Below are 22,547 nucleotides of genomic sequence, written 5' to 3'. Positions count from 1 at the left end.
GACCCATCTGTATGAGGCGTACAGGGGGGTGACATCAACAGCAGCAGCAGCGGGCCTCAGCTGGACAGGAAGTGTTCAGTGAGCATCACCACATCAGGTGAGACCCAAAGACTTGAGCACCCGGCTCAGCAAGCAGAGCCTCACAGACCCTGGGTCTGTTCTCATCACAGACCAAGGCAATATGGAGAATCTCCAGATCCAGAAATGAGTTGGTTGGGAGGGCTCCCCGCAGCCCTTCCTGCCCCCACCGTTCCCCAGTCTCATCCTGTCCTCCTCGCGCCTCGGGGCCCTGGATGCCCCCGTGACCCTCTGGGCCCACCCTCCCCATCCCCCCAGCTCGGACCTCCCGCCGGCTCTGCCTGAGATGTGAGGCGGGGTAACCAGGACCAGCCTGAGACTGCAGGAGAGGAGCCAGTTCCCAGGATGGCCAACCAAGAGCAGAAGGAACAGCTACAGAGCAGGGACACCACATCACAATCTCAACAGCAGGCTCCCTGCACACTGCCACCAGGAGGAAGGACTCGGGGCCTCTCCCTGCCAGGGGCCCAAGAGGCCCGCCCCCAAGCAGGGGCGGCGCAGTGCCAGCAGTGGTGCTGACGCCACATAGGCGCCCAGGGCATCCTCACCGCACACAGATCCCTCCCGTCAGCTCCTCTGCCCACACGAGGCACAGTGCCCCACACTGGTTCCTAGGAACATCCCCAGAACTGGCCAGCCTTTACAGGGACGAGTATGCAGAGCTTGGAGCTCCTCGGGTACCACATGCCACAGCCTCCCAGCCTGTACTCTCCCTGCCCAAGCCCCCAGACCCAGCCCCACACTGGAGGCAGCTCTTCAGCATCAACCCAGCCCAGGTAGGTGCTCTGGGCCTGCCCGGCCCTGGAATTCCACTGCACATCAACACAGACACGAGAACATGATGATGTCATCAAACATTAGAGAATGACTTCCTCTAGAGGTAGCTGGGGGAGGGGGTAGGAGAGGGAGGGGACGATGCCAGGTAAGGGGAGTGTGCCCCTCCCAGGGGCCTTCTTCTGGTAAGCACGGACTTTGAACCAGGGCGTGCCGGCCTCACCGGGGGCAGGGCGGGTACGACTCTTACTGGGGCATCATATGGGGGCTCACACGGCAACTATGGGGGCCCCATGGAAAGGCTGGAGACAACACAGTCTGCAAGCAGAGCTTCCGGGAATAAACACTTTCTAAACTTCTTCTCTTATAAATATGTATTAGAACATTTGATAACACAAGCAAAATGCTCTGAAATTAATTTAAAATTAAACTGTGACTGAATTTCCTGCACTCCTAGCCAGAAATTCACCTAACACATCTGAATACCCAAATGTGGTTGAAGGTGGCCGCAGCTGCAGCAGCAGCCTTGGACACCCAGGCCCCGCAGCCACCTCAGTCCCGCGGCACCTTGAACTGGTCCTTCTCTTTGCGGATGGCCCTCATGGTGGTCACAGGGTCCGTCTCACCTGCATGCTGCTGCACAGTCTTCTCCCTGCGGAAGCCAAGCACCAGGCTGCAGGCCGCACCCTGCACCCGCGGACCCACCACCCCTCCCATGGCACCAGGGAAGAAAAGAGCCTGTAGGAGGCGGGACGTTCTTAAAAATGAAGTGTGACAGCCAACGGCCAACTCAGGTGTTTCTAACTGTGGGAAACATGCTGGCCGAGCCAGTCCTGCTGGTGACCTGGAAAGCGGGGACACCAACTCCACGCTGGCATCCGGCACTGCCCAGCGCCTAGAGGCTCCCCAAGCACAAGTCTCGTCCACCTATGGATCCAGACTCCAGGGTCAGAAAGGACCCTACACCCTAGCCAGGGCGTCAAGAAAAGCGTCCCCCTTTAAGAAGAGATGTCTCATTCTTTGGCAACACTTTAAACAGAGATTTCAGGGCAGCCTCCTCTCCCACCCGGGCTCTTCAGGAGTCGGGGTGGTGGAGGCGGAGATGCCCGAGGACAGCGTGGGACCCGCTCCCTCACCTCACTCTCATGAATGGGTTGTAGGTGAACTCCTCTGCAATGGTGGATGGCACTGTGGGCTCCCCGATGCTGTACTTCTCCTGCAAGAAAAGTGGGTCCCTTTAATGCGGAAACTTCTAAAGCTGACACTTCAAAAAGCCTCCTAATGGTCTTCCAATGTCGTCCGACTGAGAAGATAAAGTGAGCAGTGGGTCAGTACCAGGACAGGCCTTTCCCTGCCTGCGGAGAAGAGATGTGAGTGCTCCAGCTGCCACCAACAACCTCTCTCCTTCCCTTGCTGTCTTGGAGGTGCAGGGGCACAAGGAGCTTTCTTTTCATTAATACAGAAGTCATAACTAGCAAAAATGCAGAAGACAGAAAAGAAGAAAACATAGCCCTACCCCCAAGACAGCATGTGGGTCATGAGCACCTCACTGCCAGGAAGAACAGCAAGGCAACAGGTTCCCGGGGTCCCTCCCCTGCGGTGACAGCCCCCCAGAGGGCAGCTCTCATCACAGGGTGTTCAGGCAGCTTGTCACCTCCACTCAGGACCAGGATGGCCTTGCTTCTAATCAACACTGACCAGGGCAGGCGGAGAGAAGACGCATACTGGGACATCTGGCCAACTGTTCACTCCTATAGAAATGCCTACAGGAAGGAGGTCAGAGTTAACAGCTGGGGGTTTCCACCCTGCCCACAGCCCCTGCCCTGCTACTGCTGGGCTCACCCTGAGGGCCACAGGGCCAGTGATTGGACAGCCACTGTCAGCACCCACACCCAGGCTTCCTGACCATCAGGGGCCCTCAGACCCAAAGGTCCCAATCCCACCCACACTGTGAGCAGTGGCATCGAGAAGTAATCCTTTAACCGCTGGAGGTGGGTCAAGTTGGAGTCTGGTGGGAGGTCAAGATGAAGGCTTAGGGACTTCCCTGGTGGTGCAGTGGTTAAGAATCCGCCTGCCAGTGCAGGGGACACAGATTTGAGCCCTGGTCCGGGAAGATCCCACATGCGGAATAACTAAGCCCGTGCGCCACAGCTACTGAGCCTGCGCACCACAATTACTGAAGCCCATGTGCCTAGAGCCCATGCTCCATAACAAGAGAAGCCACCAAAATGAGAAGCCTGCGCACCACAATGAAGAGTAGTCCCCGCTCACCGCAGGTAGAGAAAGCCCGTGCAGCAACGAAGACCCAACACAGCCCAAAAATTATTTTTTTAAAAAAAAGATGAAAGCTTATTGCTAATCTCTGAACTTTCCCTTCTGGTGAAATCAAGCATAGATTGTTTTATAATATTCCCTGCACTTCCTCCGATATTCTCACTCCTCCTAAGAAATCTTCCTCCACCTTTTATGAAGGAAGAAAACCACTGAATTATTCTAAGGATAATTTTAAAACAGGTCCTTGTAGGCATAGTTGGGGGAGTGTAAACTGTCATAACCTTTTGGATTATCTATTAAGATAAGCGTTAACATGCAGAGACTTTTCCTACAGAAGTATGAAGCACACAAATGTAAAGACTTACATTTGAGGATGTTGTTCACTGTAGCACAATTTATAAGAGCAAAAATGTTGGAAAGTCTAACTGTTCTCCCTAATTGTATTGGTAAAATGATTTACGGTTGACATCCACACATTAGTATGTTTTACTTATTAAAAAGAATGAAAGTAAGATGGATAAATAGGCAGTGATAAAATTAGTAAAATGTTACTAGAAAGGTGTTAGGTATATGACTTCACTATGAAATTCTTTCATCTTTTCTGTATGTGTGAAAATTTTCATAATAAAAAGTTGAAAAGGCTAAAAAACAGTTTAACACAGTTCAGTATAACCTAGGTGTCAAAGAAGAAATCACAAGGGATATATTAAAATATTTCAAATTGAAGATAATGAAAATAAAACATGTCAAAATTTGTGCTGCTAAAAGCAGTACTTGGGGGTAAGTTTTTAGCTTTAAGTGCTTATATTAGAAAAGAAAAAAGATCTAAAATCAATGACTGGGACTTCCCTGGTGGCACAGTGGTTAAGAATCTGCCTGCCAATGCAGGGGGACATGGGTTTGAGCCCTGGTCTGGGAAAATCCCACATGCCATGGAGCAACTAAGCTAATAATTATAAAAATAATTATTTTTATTAAAAAATAAAATCAATGACCTTGGGTTCCATACTAAGAATCTATAGGGCTTCCCTGGTGGCGCAGTGGTCGAGAGTCTGCCTGCCAATGCAGGAGACATGGGTTTGTGCCCCAGTCCGGGAAGATCCCACATGCCGCGGAGCGGCTAGGCCTGTGAGCCATGGCCGCTGAGCCTGCGCATCCGGAGCCTGTGCTCTGCAACGGGAGAGGCCACAACAGTGAGAGGCCCGCGTACCGCCAAAAAAAAAAAAAAAAAAAAGGAAGAACAAAGCAAATCCAAAGTAAGTAGAAGGAAAGAGTTTTTTAAACTTTATCTTTTTAAGAACAGAAATCAGTGCAATGGAAAAACAAGGAAAATTAAGGCAAAAGTTATGCTTTTAAAAGATCAACAAAATTGATAAGAACAATGAAAAAAATTGGCAACATCAGAAATGAAAGAGGGGCAATTACTACAGATCCAACAAATATTGGCGGTGGGCAGCAGGGGGGTTGGCGGTTTAAGTCATATTGATCTAACAGTAAAAGCTAAAACTATAAAGGTTCCAAAAGAAAACACAGGAGGTTTCTTTGACCTTGGCAAAAGCAAAGATTTCTTAGATGGGAGATAAAAAGTATGAACCACAAAAGAAAATTAATATGCTGGACTTCATCAGAATTTAAAATGTTTGCTCTTCAAAAGACACTGTTGAGAAAACAAAAGGCAAGTCACAGAATGGGAGAAACTATTCACAATACACATATCTGAAAAAGGACTTGTACCTATACTTAAAAAAAAAAAAAAAAAAAAAAAAAAACCCAAAAAAAAACCATTATTCAATAATAAGAAGACAATCCAGTTTTTTAAATAGGCAAAAAATCTGAACACTTCACAAAATGGCCAACAGGCACATGGAAAGATGTTCAACATTATTAGGCACTAGGGAACTGCAAATTAAAACCATAATGAAACACTACTACACACCCATTAAAATGACTAAAATTAAAAAGACAGACAATACCAAGTGTTGTTGAGGATGTGGAACACCTGGAACTCGCATACTTTGCTGGTGGGAATGTAAAACAATACATTCGCTCTTTAGAAAACAGCCTGGCAGTTTCTTTACAAGTTTCAACTTGGGACTTCCCTGGTGGTCCAGTGGTAAAGAATCCGTCCTGCAATGCAGGGTATGTGGGTTTGATCCCTGGTCAGGGAACTAAGGACCCACATGCCATGGGACAACTAAGCCCGTGCGCCACAACTACTGAGCCCGTGCACCTCAACTAGAGAGCCCCACATGCCGCGAACTACAGAGCCCATGTGCTCTGAAGCCCATGTGCCACAACTACAGAGAGAAAACCCCCATGCCACCAGAGAGAAGCCCGCGCACTGCAATGAAAGATCCCATGTGCCGCAACTAAAGACCCAATGCAGCCAAAAATTAAAAATGAAATAAATTTTAAAAAAGACTGAACAAGTTTCGACTTAATACATACACCTAATACAACCCCGCCATTCCACTCCTAGATATTTACTCAAGAGTAATTAAAACATATGTCACACAAAGACTTGTACACAAACGTTCATAGCAGCTTTATTCACAATGGCCAATAACTAGAAACACAAATGTCTATTGACAGGTGAATGGATAAACAAAATGTGGTATAACCAAACAAAGGAATGCTACCTGGCAGTGAAAAGGAATGAACTGATACATGTAGCAACATGAATGAATCTCAAAATCATTCTGCTGAGTAAAAAAAGATGAAAGAGTACATACTGTATAGTTCCATTTATATGAAGTTCTAGAAAATGTGAACTAAGTTCTAATGGCATACTGGAGCAGGGCAGAGAAAATGAGGCATGAGGAAGTTCTGGGGGGTGATGGAAATGTTATGTATCTTAAATATAGTGGGAGTTGTTTAATTGGTATATACGTCTGTCAAAATTCACTCAATTGTTCACTTCAAATGGATGCAATTTATTACATGTGAACTAAACCTCAACAAGCTTGATAATAAAAAGGGAAACTATGAAAACTATGCCAGTAAATTTGAAAACCTTGATGAAATGGACAAATTCCTTGAAGATACTAGTTGCTAACAAAACTGACTCAAGAAAATATAAAAATCTAACAGCCCCACACAAATTAAAGACATTAATTCATATGTCTTTATGAATTATGTCTCATAATTCATAACAAAAAAATCTTTCCACAAAAAAGAATTCAACGTCCAGAATGCTATGTCAGTGAATTCTAACAAACACTAAAGGAAGAAATAATAACAATCATAGAAAAACTCTTTCAGAAAATAGGAGGAAGCACTTCTAACTCATTTTATGAGGCCAGCATTACCCTGATATTAGACAAAGACATTACAAGAAAATAAAACTACAGACCAATATCCCTTATGAACACAGACACAAAAATAGACACCATGACTAAGGTTTATCCAGAAAGCAAGGTTGGTTTAACATTTGAAACCAAGTGATATACTTCACCAGATTAAAAGAGTAAGGGAGAAAAATAATGTATGATTACATAATAGATGAAGAAAAATCATTTGACAAAATTCAACACCCCACTCATGACAAAAACTCTCAGAAAACCAGGAATATATGTGAACTTCAACAACTTGATAAAGAAGACTTACAAAAAACTCACAGCTAATATCATACTTAATGGTGAAAGACTAAATGCTTTCCCCCTAAGACTGGGAACAAGCCAAAGGTGTCCACTCTCACCATGTCTACTTAACACTGTCCTGACGATCTTAGCCAGTGCAACAAGGCAAGAAAAATAATTAAAAGGCATATAGACCGGAAAGGAAGAAATAAAACTTTTTTTTTTTTTTTTTTTTTTTGCGGTATGCAGGCCTCTCACTGTTGTGGCCTCTCCCGTTGCGGAGCACAGGCTCCAGACACACAGGCTCAGCGGCCATGGCTCACGGGCCCAGCCGCTCCACGGCATGTGGGATCTTCCCGGACTGGGGCACAAACCCGTGTCCCCTGCATCGGCAGGCGGACTCTCAACCACTGCGCCACCAGGAAAGCCCGAAATAAAACTATCTTAATATTGATGGCATGATTGTGTGCTAAGGAATCTATGAAAAAGATGCTAGACTAAAATGAGTTAAGCAAGGTCACAAGGAAACAAGGTCAAAATACAAAAATCAATTGTATTTCTGAAGACTATCAATAATCATTTAGAATAAAATCTAAAACCATGAAGTCTTTAGGGATGCATTTAACAATATGTGCAAGATCTTTAACACCAAAAATTACAAAACACTGCTGAGAAAAACTAAAGACCTTAATAAATGTAAGGCTATATCATATTTATGGAAAGACGCCATATTGTTAGGATCTCAAGTCTCTCCAAATCTTTTGTTACAACACAATCAAAAGCCAAGCTGACTTTTTGTAGAAATTAACAGGATGATCCTAAAATTTACATGAAAATGTAAAGGACTTAGACGAGCCAAAATGAATTTCAAAAAGGAATAAAGTTAGAGGATTTATACTACCTGATTCTTAGACTTACCATAAGCTACAGTGATCATGACAGTACTACTGATGCAAGAATAAGTCATGTAGATCAATGGAACAGAATAGAGTCCAGAAGTAGATTCATGCCCACATGGTCCATTTTATTCAGTAAAGATGCCAATGAAGAAAGGCAAGTCTTTTCATCTAATGGTGCTGAGCAACTAGATGTCAATATGCAAAAAAGAACTTCTACCCTTACCTTACACCACAAACATTAACTTGAAGTGGATCACTGACCTAAACATAAATTTATATAAACATAAAAGCTAAGACTATACAACTGCTAGGAGAAAACAGAGAACAAAGTCTTTGTGATGTAGGGTTATGCAAAGATTTCTTAGGACACAAAAACCATAAAAGAAAAAATTAATAAACTAAACTTTACCAAAAGTATAAACTTTTATTCTTTGAAAGACACTGTTAAGAAAATGGCAAGGCAAGCCACAAACTGGGATAAAATATTTGAGATATATATCTGACAAAGACTTGTTTCCAGAATGTATAAGGAATTCTTACAACTTTAGCCATCAGAGAAATGGAAACTTAAAAACTACAAGCTACCACGACACACCTATTAGAATGGCTAAAATTTAAAAGATCAGCAATACCAAGTGTTGGTGAGCATGTGGATCTCCTGGAACTCACGCATTGCTAGTGAGGATTCCAAATAGTACAACTAATTGGAAAACAGGTTGGTAGTTTCTTAAAAGTTAAACATACACTTACCACACAACCCAGCAATTACACTCTTAGGTATGTTCCCACAAGCAATGAAAACATGTGTCCACACAAAGACCTGCACACAAACGTTCACAGTAATTTTATTTAAAATAGCAAAAAACTGGGAACTACCCAAGAGTCCAGATGAGTGGATAAACAAATTGTAGTATGTCCATATAAGATACTACTCAGAAATTTAAAAATCTCGAAAACCTGCAGAGTAAAAAGAGCCAGATACAACAGAGTAATGTTGTGTGATTCTGTTTATAGGAAAATCTAGAAAAGAGTAATTTATAGTGACAGAAAGCAGATCAGTAGTTGGGGACGGAATGGGGAGGGGCAAGGAACCTTCTACGATAGTGGAAATGTTCTCTATCTTGATTGTGGTGGGGCTGACACAGGAGCATATACCGTCAAAATTCAAACTGTATAATGCTCACTTAAAACAGGTATGTTTTATCGTATGTAAATTATCCTTAAGCAGATGACCGTGAAAAGAATAAGCTCAATATGTTTGGACTGCTATGGAAAGAGCACTAAGACCCATTATTAAGTGACAAGGAAGCCACAAAATAACACACAGGATGAGTTTTTTATATTAAGTATTCTTATGTGCACACTGTAAAAAAAAAAAAGGAATAACATTTATCAACCTATTACGGTAGTGTCTGAATTTTTATAAGTATTATTTTGCAAGCCCACCTCGCAAAATTGATAAAGATTCTTGACAAAAACAGGTGACTTATGAAAAAAAAAACCTATGAGACCATTCCTCACTGAACTCAGAAGGGAGCCCAGCACCTGAGGACTCCCAGGTGTGTGTGTTTCTTACCAGCACCATTTCTCAGTGACTGAACACAGACACCTGAGTCCAGGAGAACATCCTCAGCCCAGCTGCCTACAGCAGCGTTTCCAAACCCCGCCACAGAAGATGCCTCCAGGACAACACGCCAACCCCTGGGCCGAGCCACGGGGCATGTTGGGGGCCGTGTCTGAAATAAATGCCTTTCAGACAAGCAGCCTCTAGGGTGAATCCACTGCCCACAGACAGCAGGGAAGGGCTGGGACCTGCTGCTTCAGCCTCACCTGGGCACTTGTTGAAAATGCAGAATCCCAAGCCCAGCCCTGACCCACAGAGTCAGAAAGGATCTTAAGCAGACAACCAGGGCTTCTTGCTCCAAGCTGGGCTGTCTAAACCCCGCCTCGCCCACTGCCCGGAGGAGCACTTTCTGCCCACTCTGAAGCGGGCACCATGAACTCCGTGCTCCTGGGAAAGTGGCATCACGGTGCCTGACCCCAGGACGCGCCCAAGTGCATCACGCTCACCTTGGCCCAGGCCAGTTTCTCCTGGATGGCGGCATTGCTGGGCTCCACATGGCGAGCAAACTTGAGGTTGTTGATGGTGTATTCGTGGCCACAGTATACTCTCTGGGGAAAAAGCCAAGCCCGCCAGCTCTGAGGAGACTCATTAACCCACCCTCAGCCCCTCAGAGACGGGTGTGAGGGACCTGGCTGGTCCTGGGGGCAGCACCCACGAGACGTCCCTCAGGACAAGGACACGTCTTGCGTGTATGTTAAATGACAATGAAAAGTATGCTTAAAGAAAAAAACACACTTCCAGAAGCAATGCCTCTACCCTCCTGCTCCTCCCAAGATGCAGGGGAGACCCCAATGGGGAGAGCCAGCAGGGTCCTCCCACCACCGGGTGAGCGAGCGGTTGGCAGGTGGGGCACCACCTACCGTGTCTGGAGGGAGCCGGCCCAGGACCTCGAGCAGGGCTTTGTACATCTCATCCGCTGTCCCCTCGTAGAACTTCCCGCAGCCAGCCACAAACAATGTGTCGCCTACAAGACAGGACAGTGTGGAGCTGGAGGGGCTGTCAGCAGTGCATGCCCCCTCAAGGGCCGGGGCTTTGCCCTGACCCCTGTGCTGACTGGGCCACAGCCCCAGACCTGACCTCCACCCCAAAAGGGCCCAGGGATGACCCACGAGTACTGGTTTCCACCCTTCCCAAACCTTTTCCCTCAAGTTGTACTAACTGGCACCGCCAGGCCCCAAACAGCTGTTCAGACCCAAACCTTAGAGTCATCCTGGCTGCTCCCTTCACCGCCCAGTCCTATCAGTCATAGCTCTGAGAATCCCCAAAACCCAGCCCTTTCCCCCACCCATCCAGCAGCCCCCTCCCAGGCCAGACCTTCCTGTGACTTCCCTTACTCCCGACAGCCAGCACCATTCTGTAAGACCCCCATGATCTTGCCTGGACCCTCCAGGAGCCCCTCACGTAGGACCACAGCCCCCATGGGCCCTTGAGACACGGACCTGCCACCTCCCAGACTTGCCCCCTTCCTGCCGCAGCCCTACCTCCACCTGACACCCACCAGGTCTCCACGTGCTGCTTCCCTCCCCCAAGACTCTTCCCTGAGAACGGGCTTCATGCCCAGCAGACACACATGGCACATTTGTTCTCCAGGCCCCTGGAGGGGGAGCAACAATCCCCCTCCACCAGCGTTTGCCAGGCCTCTTCCCAGGGAGCTCCAGGCCAGGCCAGGCAGGAGCCAATGCCCACCCAGTGGCCATGGTGCAGCACTGTCCCCTCAGAACAAGACCACAGATGAGAGAGTTGGGTAGCCCGTGAGCAAAGCCTCAACACGCAGGACTGGGGCTATGCCCTAAAGGACCCCTCAACCTCGTGGTCTGGGCACCAATGAGAGGCCAAGGAGAGCCCAGAGGACAGGCCATGAGCAGGCACAGTAGGCTGGGGGGATCTGGTCCTCCCTCCAGGGACCAGCAGTACCTGCTGTTTACACACCGGAATTTCATGGGCCTCCTGCCACAGGGGCTGGGGAGCCCGCCTGGGCCTCCTCCGTGGGGCCATGTCCTCAACCAGCAGGACACTGAGAGACCCGGGGGCCCCCACGTCTCTCCCTGGCAGTGGGACCACCATTCACCTGCACCCCCAGCCTCTCGCTGACTGCTCTCCATCTTCACCACCAGCTAAGAGTGCCTGGAGGCATCCCTCCCCTATGCAGGCTGCCCCACCCCCAGGCTCTACAGAGCCAGCCTTGCCTCTCCTCCCTGCACACTGGGCCATGGTTCTAGCAACGACTTCAGCCTCCATTTCCCCACCGCCGCCAGACTTCAGCCTCCATTTCCCCACTGCCGCCACCTGAGCTGCTCCTGGAGCTCACTGCCATGAGTTCCCAAATCTGAGGTCCCAGATCCTGACCTCTCAAACAGACAACCCACTAGTGCCATCACAGCACCCTGCTCCAGGCCTGCCCCCCCAGACAGCCATCCCATCTTCCTCCCCTGCTCTGTGGGTGCCCAGTCCTGCCCACCACGTCCCAGGGCCACATGCACACCCTTCTCTGGGCTGTCACCTCCTCTGCTTGCATCCTTTTCCCTTTGTTCAGCTCACCCCAGAGCAGAAGGGAGTGGGGCCATGGGTCACTCACATCCGAGCTCGAGGCCTGGAGCTGCCAGTCACCTCACCTCTGGACGCTGCAGGTTCCTCAGCCATGCACACAGAGGCCAGCCTGGGCCCTGCTGGACTGCCCTGCTCCCCTGGTCCTCACTGCTGATGCCCCAGGCAGCTCAGCTTCACCACTGAGGACCCTGTGTGACTCTCACCTATTTAGTATAAAAGCTACCAATTAGAAAACGCACTCCCCTGCCGGCCACTGTCATGCAGACTAGAGAACAGCACGTGCAGGACATGGTCCAGGGCCTGCCTGGCGGTAACCAGCCCTCCACACCTTCCACAGCTGGCACTCGGCTTCTAACATGAGCGCGGTCCAAGGGGGCCACCGCCATGGGCCCGCACAACCCCAGGCCCTGCCGGGGGGGCAGACGGACACCCAGGGGCCGGGCAGCATGACAGAGACAGGAGCGCAGCTGTGAGAGTTCACCGGACCCAGCGCTGGTTCCACACTCCTCACCTCACACCCACAACCACCCAGTGGGGGAGACCCCACACCCACCACTGACGCAGGGGAAACTGTGCTTAAGAGAGGGGGTCACACCTTGCACAGGCAGCCAGCCCACCTGCCCCAAAGCGCTGTCTGCCGAGGCCCATCGGGAGGCCAGGGGCTCCCACAACATGCCCAGGGGCCCGTGGCCCACACTTAGCAGTCGGCTCAAAGCCCACACATCCTGCTACTGCAGCAAAGACCCTAAAAATGACTGTATTTTTAAAAATAAACATAATAGATTTGGAGATAATTTTGGATTTACAGACAAGCTGCAGGGACAGTCCAGAGGCCCTGTGACCCCTCATTCGGCCTGTGTGTCCCTTCATGCTAGCGTCCCCACCCCTGATCTCATGTGGCTTTCCCATCAACACCTTTTCCCCACTCTAGGAGCCCACACTGCTTCAGCTGTTGTATTTTTAAACAAACTTTCACTGCGGTTATAATATCATGATTGTTACATAACTGGGGAAGACTCAAGACTGAAAACTGCTTATACTCGCTAAACAAGCTAAGGGGGCAGAGGGGCCTGCTCTGTGCCCATCCACGGCCACTGGTTCACACCGCCCTGAACACCCACCGTCACACGGCTGCTCTGCTTCACAGGTTCCCCAACCACCATCAAGATTCTTCCATTTCCTCTCAAAAGGAGAAACACCGCCAGTTGCTGGAAAGGCCTGCTCGCCCCAATCGAGAGCCACTCACACAGCCCGATGCTGGTGGGGCTTCACCTCCACCTTCCAAGCTCTTTGGGCCACCGTGTGCGACACCCTGACCTGGGGCTGGCTTTTGCCAGACCCACTCAGCTCACAGCCCGTGGAGGGATGGGGCAGCGCCCAGCACCGATCAGGCCCCACACAAGGCGGGTCTGACTGGCTCCACTTGGGGTCTCCCTTGGCCTCTCACTTGCCTACCTGTCTGTTGCTGGACGTAGTGGGGGCTGGGACTGCACCCCCACCAGGCAGAGTCTCTCAAGGAAAGGCCTGTCCCCATGCACCTGACAACGATGACCAGGATCAGAGGGGCGCATTCAGGCCAGCCTCGCAAGGAGGTAGCACCCCCACCACATTCCCACCACAGCTGCCTGTACCCTGGACGTGTTTGAAGCCAAGTCCCACGCTCTACCCTGAGGGCTGTGGTTCTCCTCACAGAGCCCAGCACAGTCTGCCTGGCAGGAGATGCTCTGCTGCTCTGCCCAAAGGTGTGCAAAGCCGTCTCTATGCCAAGAGGGTCTTTGCAAAGAACACCAGACCCCCCAGCTCAAACATCTGAATACTCACCTGTGAACACCACGGGGCGCTCGGGACTGTTGGGTTTGCTCACAAAGTAGCAGATGTGTCCGGAAGTGTGACATGGCGTCGACAGGCACTTGACGTTGAGAGACCCCACCTTAAACAGAGCACACACTGGCCTGTGCTCCCTGCGTGTGGGGAGCCTGTCCTAAGGCTCACAGATTCTCCCAGACCCCATGCCCGCCCCACAGCAGGAGCTGCCATTAAGGGCCAGTGGGCTTCCACAACCACTGCTCCATTGAGCAAGTCATGGGTCTTGCTGGTGACCACAGGACCCAGTCCTTGAGGGTACCCCAGATGCAGAGACGCCCTGGAAGCCGGTGTTTGCTGGTATGCAAACGAAAGGGCTGATTTTGTTTTCTCCTCAAAACCAGGCCAAATCTGAACCAGGCGTCTTGCCAGAAAAGACAGTTTTCCTTCTTAGCTGCTTGGCCTTTTGTTTTGTTTCCCTTCTCTGCCTCCATCCCCCACCCCACTCTTTACTTCAAAAACGTTCAAACCTACCAAAAACTAAAATGACAATGAATCCGTGTGCCCTTTACCTGGGTCACTAAATGCTAACAGGTCCCACCTGTGTGGCACCTGCTTTGTTCACACACACATATCTTGACACACTGCCCCTAGACACTCCAGCTACATCTCCTGAGAAAAGGACATCCTCCCATATAACCTCACTATTATCAACACCCAAGAAATTTAACACTGATGTCAAATATGATCCCACATAGAGTCCGTATTTCAATGTCCCCAGCTGTCTCAAAACCATGCATACAGCTTCTCCCCTCAGCCGGTCACCATCTGCACACTGATTTGCTTGCAATGCTCTCAACACAAGGGACTAACCAGGCCCAGGCAGCCCCAAGAGCCCATCCACCCATGCACAGGCCAGGCTGTCTCCACAGCTAAGCCCTTGACTGCCCCTCTGGGTTCCTGGGGTAAGTGAGGGGACAGCCAGCAGGAGGCGGCTCTAGGGCCTGGAGCCCAGCAGGGCCACAGTTGAGCCCCTTCCATTCACTCCTCACCTGCAGTGTGGACAGGTGTGTGACCTTGTGAGTCAGGGCTCCGATCCGGTCATCACCCCCATACACCTTCAACCCAGGTTCCAACTTGACCAGCTTCTCGTTCCCGCCAGCGTGGTCCCTGGAAGTCAAAAAGGGGAGCTGGGGCTACTGCCGATATGAACAGGGTTTGCCTGATTTTACACCCTAACCAAACGGAATTTTTATTTTTCCCAGTTATGTTTCTCAGAAGAGAAATGCATCTTCCAACCCAGGATCCTCGCTTCTTGTCTGTCATTTGGCTCCACTGAAAAAGAATGTCCTCAGACACCCCATTCCCAAGAGAGGCACTTCTGTGCCCCTGCCGTCTTGCTGCAGAAGCTTCTGGAGCAGATGAACCAAATCACAAACACCTGGATAATCCCTACACCCGTGATTCCCAGACTTTGGGCACATCAGAGTCACCTGAGGATCTGTAAACAGCGCCAAGGCGTGACTCCCACACGCACATCCTGATGCAGTGGGCCTGGGGAAGCCCACAGCCCAGGAGTTTTAAAGGCCCTCAGGTGATTCTGATTCACAGACCAGATGGGACCCACTGCCCCGAGCAGATTGCAAAGCTGTCTTCTAAAACAATGCCCAGCTGCCAGAGGGGGATCTGTCCACCCAGGGACAGGCCAGCTCGGAATGACCTCCCCACGTGACTCGAATGTGCAGCCAGCATTGAGGCACCTCCTGGAAACTCATCCAGGAGTGCCCCACGCTTCCCAGGTCAAGAGAAGAGCTCCACGCCTTGGCCTTGTGGGGTAAGAAATACACTAGTGCAAGCCCTGCCAGGGTCTCGGGGCAGGGCTGGGAGTGTCCTGAGCCCAGAAGATTAGCCTTTCCAGGATGAGGCGAGGGCTTTCCAATCACCAGGGAACACCTGCTCCTCACTACACATTCACCTACGGGCCCAGAAACAGCAGGGCTCACAGATAAGAGGGGGCAGCCCTCTGCTCCCTGCCCTGCAGGGGGCTGATACACACAAGCTGGCACCAAGCACTCAGCACACTCATCACTGACCCCCGAAAATGCCACCTATAAGTGGGAGGGTGGCACAGGCCACACCCTGGAGCTCAGTTTGGGGCCTGTTTTAATTTATAAGGCATCACAATGTGGGAAAAGCTGTGGGAGAGAGACTCGCACTGTGAAAAGCTGGGGAGGTGGAGCCCCCCAGTGTAGCCCCACAGAGGCCAGAGGAGTAAGGGCGCCTCAGCACCACACGGGGCGGAGTTTCTGAGAGAAGGAGCGGCTGTGCTAAGTAGCCACTGCAGATCCTTGGGCCTAAATCAGTCAGGAAGTAACACCTGATACCCCAGAGGCTAAACAACCCCAAAGATTCTCAGCGACTTAGTTACATCAACAAGTTTCCAACACTTAGCAGACTTTGGCCAACCACATCCACGTGACACTCCCACACAGAAGATGAAAGGTGTCCTTTTACCCGAAGACACGCCCCAAGCTCCGTGAGATGCCACAGAACAGGTTCAAAGCTGTCCTAGCTGCCCTCTGGCAGTTATTTGGAAAAGAAAATTCAGAGCCAAATAAACATTTTTTCCTAGCTTTGAAGAGCCTCAAAAGTTTCAAAAACCCACAAGGGCCTTGGGCAGGCAACTCTAGTCCTAAGAGCCAAATATAAGAACTTTTTTCATCCTTTAGCTTTCAAATATCAGAAAAACCGCAACCTCTCCAAATGATTGCTTGATTTTCAAAAACACTTATGTCTAGACTAGTTTATTCCCCGACATCAAGGCCAATTTCCCACCACACAAGCACAAGAGCTTTCAAAGATGTTGCCAAAGGTCCACCCATGGCCACAGGATATACAGCATAAGCCTCTCCCCTTGGAGCCCCCAAGTCACCAGACCCCATCACCAGGCCTGAGGGACACAGGGCAGCAGCACAGAGGCTAGTGCCCAGAAGCCCCGTCAGAACCCCACTGGGGCTGACCCTTAGCTCACAGCTGTGGAGGAAAGAAGGGCTTCCAGGGCTCTGAGCCCCTAGGCTCCCACCTGTGGGGGGACCCCTGGGAGCCTGCGAGCGCCCCACCCCCCTCCACCTGGTGGATGCTCCCCCTTGGGGTGTGCGCGGCACAGCTGTAAGGCCCAAGCAACTCTGCTGGCACAGAAGTTTGGCCTCTGGAGCACTTACCAGTGGTGGTGGGTGGTGAGCACTGTAGTCAGCTTCACACCGTGCTTCCTCACCATTTCCACAACCTGCAACCAAACATGAGGCAGGACACAGGCCACAGTCACACCCCGGCACTGGCTCATCAGTCTGCAGGGTGATGCCCAGTGGAGCCTGCCAATTTGCCCCAGCTCCAGGAGAGCAGGGTGACAAGGAGGCTTTTTCTCCCTTGATCTGTTCGGCAGTTCAGTCCCACCCACAACCTCTCAAAGCCCCTCCAGCAGAGACTGCCACTCTTAGAGGCAGCACTAAGGGGCAGAAAGCCCTGAGGAGGAGGAGAAAGTGCTGAGAAGGGCTCCTCCTTCTCTTGCCCAGGGACTCTACAGACAGGAGCCCTTTTCTCTCCACTCCAAAGCCTTTGGTCGCTTCCACCCCTCTCACTGGCCCTTTGCCCCTGTAACAGAGTGGCTGGACACTAGTTTAACTGTTTTTCAAAAACCAAATGGGTTAATTTCTGTTCAGCTTTGGCCAAGTTGCAAGGGCACTGTGGTTATCAAACTCATCAGGAGATGAAGAACTGGTGCTGGGGCCTCGCCTCCCACCTTCTGGGGCTGCACCGGGTCCACAATGGCAGCCTCCTTGGTGTCATCATCAATGATCAGGTACATGTAATTGTCGGTCAGAGCAGGCAGTAACTCAACCTTCATCGTGCCCTGCTCCACGGTCAAGCTCTTCCTTAAATCCGTGTGATGGAGAAAGATTCCCAGCAGGGCTGGACCTGAAGACAAAATGTGGTTCCAGTCAGCGTCCACATGAGGCCACGCTGGGCCGAGACTTCAAAGCAAGCCCTTGGCCCAGCAGTCCAGGCATCCGGGGAAGTGACATCCCAGGGATGCAACGTGGTGAGCCTCGAAATACGAGGTTTTCTAAGTTCTTTGATAAAGAAGAGGATAGCCTCATTTAACCATATCCGTAAGGAAAACAGAGAACACGATTCATGTTCATAATTGTGGAAATCAGCTCTTTCAGACTTAGGATCCCTATTTTCTTTTTCAAAGGTTCTAAAAGGACACAAATGCCAGCCTGTCCCTGTGATTCAAACCTTTGTCAGATGTGACCACTGCCAATTCTGGGGTTGTTCACACCTGATTCAGAGAAAGACCATGAAGAATGAAAGCGCCAGGCCAGGCTCTTTTCCCTCGGCATATGGCTGCCTCTGCAAGCTAACAGAGCCTGAGTCCTGTGCAGTTACTCACAGCCCTTCTCAGGTCTCGAGCCAGAAAAGAAAACAATATCCACTTTCAAATGGCAGGAACTCGAAATTTGGATAATGCACAAAAGCCACCCGGGGCCTGAGAAATGGGACAGCTGGTCACAACTGTTCTAGATTCGAGTGTGCATGATACAGAATCACCATCCAACTGAGCCAAAGAAGGCTGCCAGGGTGGGCTGGGAGTGACCAAGGGGCAAAGCATCCTCCGCCCAAGAGACAGGTGCCAAAATGTTTTCAACAATGAAACTCCTATTCAATCTAAAAATTCCCAAAGGCCCCCAACAATACTTTAAATCTTAGTGTAAAAGGGATTAAAACTGCAAAAGGTGACAGAAGACAGCCATGAAATTCTGGAGTAGGTAGGTGCTGGGATGGGACCTCTCCAAAAAAAGGGATCCAGAGAGCAGGCAGCATCAACCAACAGACTGATAGACCACGTCCACTGGGGCCGTCTAATACAGAATTCAAGCTCATCTGCCATGGCCAGGGAACTGCCTGAATTGCAGCGTTAAGGATCACACAGAGGTAGCTAAGTCCTCCTTTTGACAACCAGCTGGGCTTTTTCCAGGCCCTTCTCCTCATGCTCGGCAAAACAAACATTTTCACATGATCAGGTTTCTGTGCTATGCCACCTCCTCTCAGCCCCGATATGTGCCATACGAGCTCCAGGAGGACTACAGAGCAGAGTCAAGGCCAAGCCTTGAGACACATTTTGTTGGGCTTCTCTTGAACTGGATCCCTCCTTCTGCATGGCATCAAAGGGCTGGCGCCCCCTCTGAACGGGGCAGCCACATTCTTGCTGATTCCCTACAGTCCCACTTCCACCACCCGCCTGACTCCTGACACGGAAACTCTTAGCTCTGATGCTCTGACGAGTTCCCTAAATGGAAAAAACCCAGCTCTTTCCTTAATAGTGGTGACACACTGCGCACTCCAGAACCTCGACTGCTCTCAGTAAGATCTGGAAGTGGCCAACGATGGCTTCCTTCTGCTTCATCTCCCTACCTAGGGCTCTGCGGTCATTTAGCTAACTGCTAGCCAGCTCCAAAGACTCAGCTTAACCCACTGCCCCTATTGCTACATCAGCCAGATAAGATATAAGGAAATAAAGGCGGTTTCAAAATCAAAGTCAAAATATTCCAACAAAGCAAGAGGTAACACAGTGAAAATGGAATCTGACAGCTGGAAGAGCAGGCCCTTGGAGGTCAGGGCGCCCATCGCCTCCTTTTTTTTTTTTTTTGCGGTACGTGGGCCTCTCACTGTTGTGGTCTCTCCTGCTGCGGAGCATAGGCTCCGGACGTGCAGGCTCAGCGGCCATGGCTCACGGGCCCAGCCGCTCCGCGGCATGTGGGATCTTCCCGGACCAGGGCAAGAACCTGCGTCCCCTGCATCTGGCAGGCGGACTCTCAACCACTGCGCCACCAGGGAAGCCCCGCCTCCCATTTTTGAGGCGGGGATAGGAGACCCAAAGAGGGCAAGGGTCCCACGGCTCACAGAACCCAGTTCTGCCCCAGGCTTTTCTTGCTGGCCACAGCTCACATGAAAAGCTGTGATTCACTTCGTGGAGAATATACACAGCATTCTGTGCCGCTTCAGGCACAGTTCCATCATCCCTGGGCGTTAGAAATAATGGGGTTTGTATGGGGCGCCGCAGTCAAGGAGGATGGGGGCGCTCGCTGGCTGCCAGGCAGACCTTAGGGAAGCAGGGTTCCTAAGACAGGGCTCCCGAGCGTCCCTGGAACACCCATTTCCTTATCTAGCACAAATCCTTCAGCAACCCCCAGCTGACAAGTTACCCCACTCTGTCTTCAGCCCTCTCAAAGTCTGACTCAACTGCTGTGTGGCCTTTTCTCGACCCCAATCGGCTTGCCTGCCGACGTCAGTTAGGGGTTAAAATCCTGTGTCAATAAAAAACAGCGTCAGCCGCGGCAGCCCCAGCGGCTCCCCGCCGCCCCCCCGGTGCGGGCCCCGCGCTGTAACGCCTCACGGATTGCGGCCGGCCTAACCGCCTTTAGCCCGGCTACGACGCCGGCCAGGACCCGCCGGCCGGACGGCTCGCCTCGCCTCGCCCCCACGAGCCGGTCACCGTGGCCCCGGCCCCTGTCAGGCCAGCGCCTTGGCATCCCGGCCAGTCCGGCCCCGCGGCGGCCCCGGCCCACCTACCCAGGCCGCAACGGGCGCAGGACGCTCTCAGCGCAGCTAGGGTCCGGCAGCCGAGCAGCCAGTGGCCCAGCACCATGACCGAGTCGGAGGGCGGGCTGCGGCGCGAGGGGTGGGCGGGCTCTTCACGCCGGCGACGGCAAACCGCGGCCAACCAGCGCCCGCCGCCCCACCCTCGACCAATCAGCGCTCGCGCCCAAACCCGTGCCCTCAGTTCGCCCCGCCCTTCGGCCAATCAGCGCTCGCGGCCACACCGGTGCCTCCTTAGCGTCCCGCTGCCGCGGATCTGAGGGCCCCCTGAGAGGCACCTGCGCAAGAACTTCAGCCTCTCTCCGGGGAGCGGGCCGCGTCCCGAGGCCGGGTCAGCCCCGAGGCAGCCACTGGACAGCCGCTCCCAAGAGGACGAGCGCCGCGACTCCTGGGCACCCGGCGGAGTCCGCGGGACGGCGTTCCGAGGTAGTTGGTCCTCTCCGGGTAGCCTTCGGCGTCCGGTGGCCTGCCGGGCAGAGTCCACGTGACTCGGGGCAACAGGCAGGAGCATGGCTGCCACCAGACCGCTGTCCCGCTTCTGGGAGTGGGGGAAGAACATCGTGTGCGTGGGCAGGAACTACGCAGACCACGTCAGGGAGATGCAGAGCGCCGCACTGAGCGAGCCGGTGCTCTTCCTGAAGCCGTCCACCGCCTACGCCCCCGAGGGCTCGCCGGTCCTCGTGCCCGCCTACACCCGCAACCTGCACCACGAGCTCGAGCTGGCCGTGGTGATGGGCAAGCGCTGCTGCGCCGTCCCAGAGGCCGCAGCCATGGGCTACGTGGCCGGCTATGCCCTGTGCCTGGACATGACCGCCAGGGACGTGCAGGACGAGTGCAAGAAAAAGGGGCTGCCCTGGACTCTGGCCAAGAGCTTCACGGCCTCCTGCCCGGTCAGCGCGTTCGTGCCCAAAGAGAAGATCCCTGACCCTCACAACCTGAAGCTCTGGCTCAAGGTCAACGGCGAACTCAGGCAGGAGGGTGAGACATCCTCCATGATTTTTTCCATCCCCTACATCATCAGCTACGTTTCAAAGATCATGACCTTGGAAGAAGGAGATGTTATCTTGACCGGGACGCCAAAGGGAGTGGGTCCCGTTAAAGAAAACGATGAGATCCAGGCTGGCATACACGGGGTCGTCAGTATGAGATTTAAGGTGGAAAAGCCGGAATATTGAGTGTATCCAAAGCACCCTAACTTCTTAACACGTTTCAGGGGGAAGGGGAACAAGATAAAAGCAAGAAAAGGTTATTTAATGTGATAATCCTTTAATGAGAAACCAATTTTTTAAAAATGATTGGATTGCTATGCCTCAACTCAAGGAAGATGGACCGTCGGAGAAAAACCTGATCTAGAAGAGCTGGGCCAGAAATGGAAATGAGAAGCAGTGCCTCCTAGGAAACAACAAGCCAAATGTTCAGAAAACTTACTTTCCTTTCCTAAAACTGGACCGGATAAGACTTAAGTGGGTCATTCTGCGACCACGTGTTCAAGACTTAAAATCTGCAAAGGAAATGGAAAAGCACGTTTCATCAGTGTTTCCCAAAGTTCCTTGATGATGAAAATCATCTGGAGGTATTTGTAAAAGTAAAAATTTCCAAATTGCTGGGCCATCCCAGGCCTAATATATTAATTAATGGAATCAATCTCTGGCACTCCAAGTGATTCTTATCATGCAAATGTGGAAAAACACTACTCCACATAGTTAATTAAAAGTTTTATTTAATAAGTGAGCAATTAATGAAAACCTCACTTGTTTACTTAGGGTGTGTATTCTGGCCCATAGATTCTGAGTTCGGGAGATAATTTTGAAACTATTGTTTCCCAAATAAATATGCTGTCTTTTGTGTGACCTAAAAGTGTACATTTTTCCCCCCAGTAGTGGTTAGGAGGGACACATCTCATTAAGGGGCTTCAGACCTTGGTCTTTGGCCTCCAGAATACTGTGCTTTATTAACAGAGTTAATCAGCACCTGTACCTCGCACCCAGCGATAAGGAAGCTTCAGGGAAGTCAAACTGCCTGGGAGTGCTGCTTTTGCTCTCACCTGCTCCCTTCTCTGACAAAAAGCTAAGTGAGATGCACAACACAGCTATCAGAGTGCCTGGCGGAGTCCTTTAGGCTTAGGCAGGCAGGAGCTCCTGCTGTTAGCCTAAACAGAAGGCACCTGCTGGCTCCTAACATTTATTGAGCACTTAGTACTACTAGGCACTGTGCCAAGAGTTTTCTGCGTATTATTTAATCCTCAACAAAGCTGGAGGGTGGTATTATTACTACCATCCCTGTTACACAGACGGAGACAGATTTAGAAGC

The 22,547-nt window shown here is 51.0% G+C and overlaps 2 protein-coding genes across 4 annotated transcripts; one reads left to right on the top strand and one right to left on the bottom strand.

The window, feature by feature from the left end:
* Positions 1-1,211: 1,211 nt before the first annotated feature.
* On the bottom strand, positions 1,212-20,374 carry HAGH (hydroxyacylglutathione hydrolase). Of its 3 annotated transcripts, XR_003435122.1 has the most exons (10): positions 20,211-20,329; positions 17,377-17,552; positions 16,799-16,863; positions 14,630-14,747; positions 13,596-13,704; positions 10,088-10,191; positions 9,674-9,775; positions 2,507-2,615; positions 1,989-2,068; positions 1,488-1,504 (listed from the first exon to the last, which is right to left on the bottom strand). XR_003435122.1 is itself a non-coding variant. In XM_027117846.1 (9 exons), the coding sequence occupies exons 1-9, from the start codon at positions 20,284-20,286 to the stop codon at positions 1,405-1,407; spliced, it is 930 nt and encodes a 309-aa protein (XP_026973647.1). In that variant the 5' UTR covers positions 20,287-20,374; the 3' UTR covers positions 1,212-1,404. The 3 variants fall into 3 exon arrangements, 2 of the variants coding, with proteins under 2 accessions (XP_026973647.1, XP_026973648.1); XM_027117846.1 differs by lacking the exon at positions 2,507-2,615 and having other exon boundaries at positions 1,212-1,504; positions 20,211-20,374; XM_027117847.1 differs by lacking the exons at positions 2,507-2,615; positions 13,596-13,704 and having other exon boundaries at positions 1,419-1,504.
* An 81-nt stretch (positions 20,375-20,455) lies between these two features.
* FAHD1 (FAH domain containing oxaloacetate decarboxylase 1) lies at positions 20,456-22,087 on the top strand. Its single transcript, XM_027117848.1, has one exon. The coding sequence runs from the start codon at positions 20,747-20,749 to the stop codon at positions 21,410-21,412; it is 666 nt and encodes a 221-aa protein (XP_026973649.1). The 5' UTR covers positions 20,456-20,746; the 3' UTR covers positions 21,413-22,087.
* Positions 22,088-22,547: the final 460 nt, after the last annotated feature.

The sequence above is a fragment of the Aethalodelphis obliquidens genome, unplaced genomic scaffold (genome assembly GCF_003676395.1).
Source record: "Aethalodelphis obliquidens isolate GAN/ISIS:26980383/991018 unplaced genomic scaffold, ASM367639v1 scaffold18, whole genome shotgun sequence".
In the NCBI taxonomy this organism is placed as follows: domain Eukaryota; kingdom Metazoa; phylum Chordata; class Mammalia; order Artiodactyla; family Delphinidae; genus Aethalodelphis; species Aethalodelphis obliquidens.
The sequence above is the reverse complement of the archived record's forward strand: the minus strand, read 5'-3'. Positions and strand labels throughout refer to the sequence as shown.

What these genes read in the sequence shown, in the direction of transcription:
- HAGH (XM_027117846.1), bottom strand. Translation starts at nt 20,286, where the DNA reads ATGGTGCTGGGCCACTGGCTGCTCGGCTGCCGGACCCTAGCTGCGCTG. An exon ending in CTCACCACCCACCACCACTG is followed by an intron (nt 14,748 to 16,798) that starts GTAAGTGCTCCA and finishes TTTGACTTCCAG; the next exon opens with GGACCACGCTGGCGGGAACG. An exon ending in GCCGGCTCCCTCCAGACACG is followed by an intron (nt 9,776 to 10,087) that starts GTAGGTGGTGCC and finishes CTTTTTCCCCAG; the next exon opens with AGAGTATACTGTGGCCACGA.
- FAHD1 (XM_027117848.1), top strand. Translation starts at nt 20,747, where the DNA reads ATGGCTGCCACCAGACCGCTGTCCCGCTTCTGGGAGTGGGGGAAGAAC.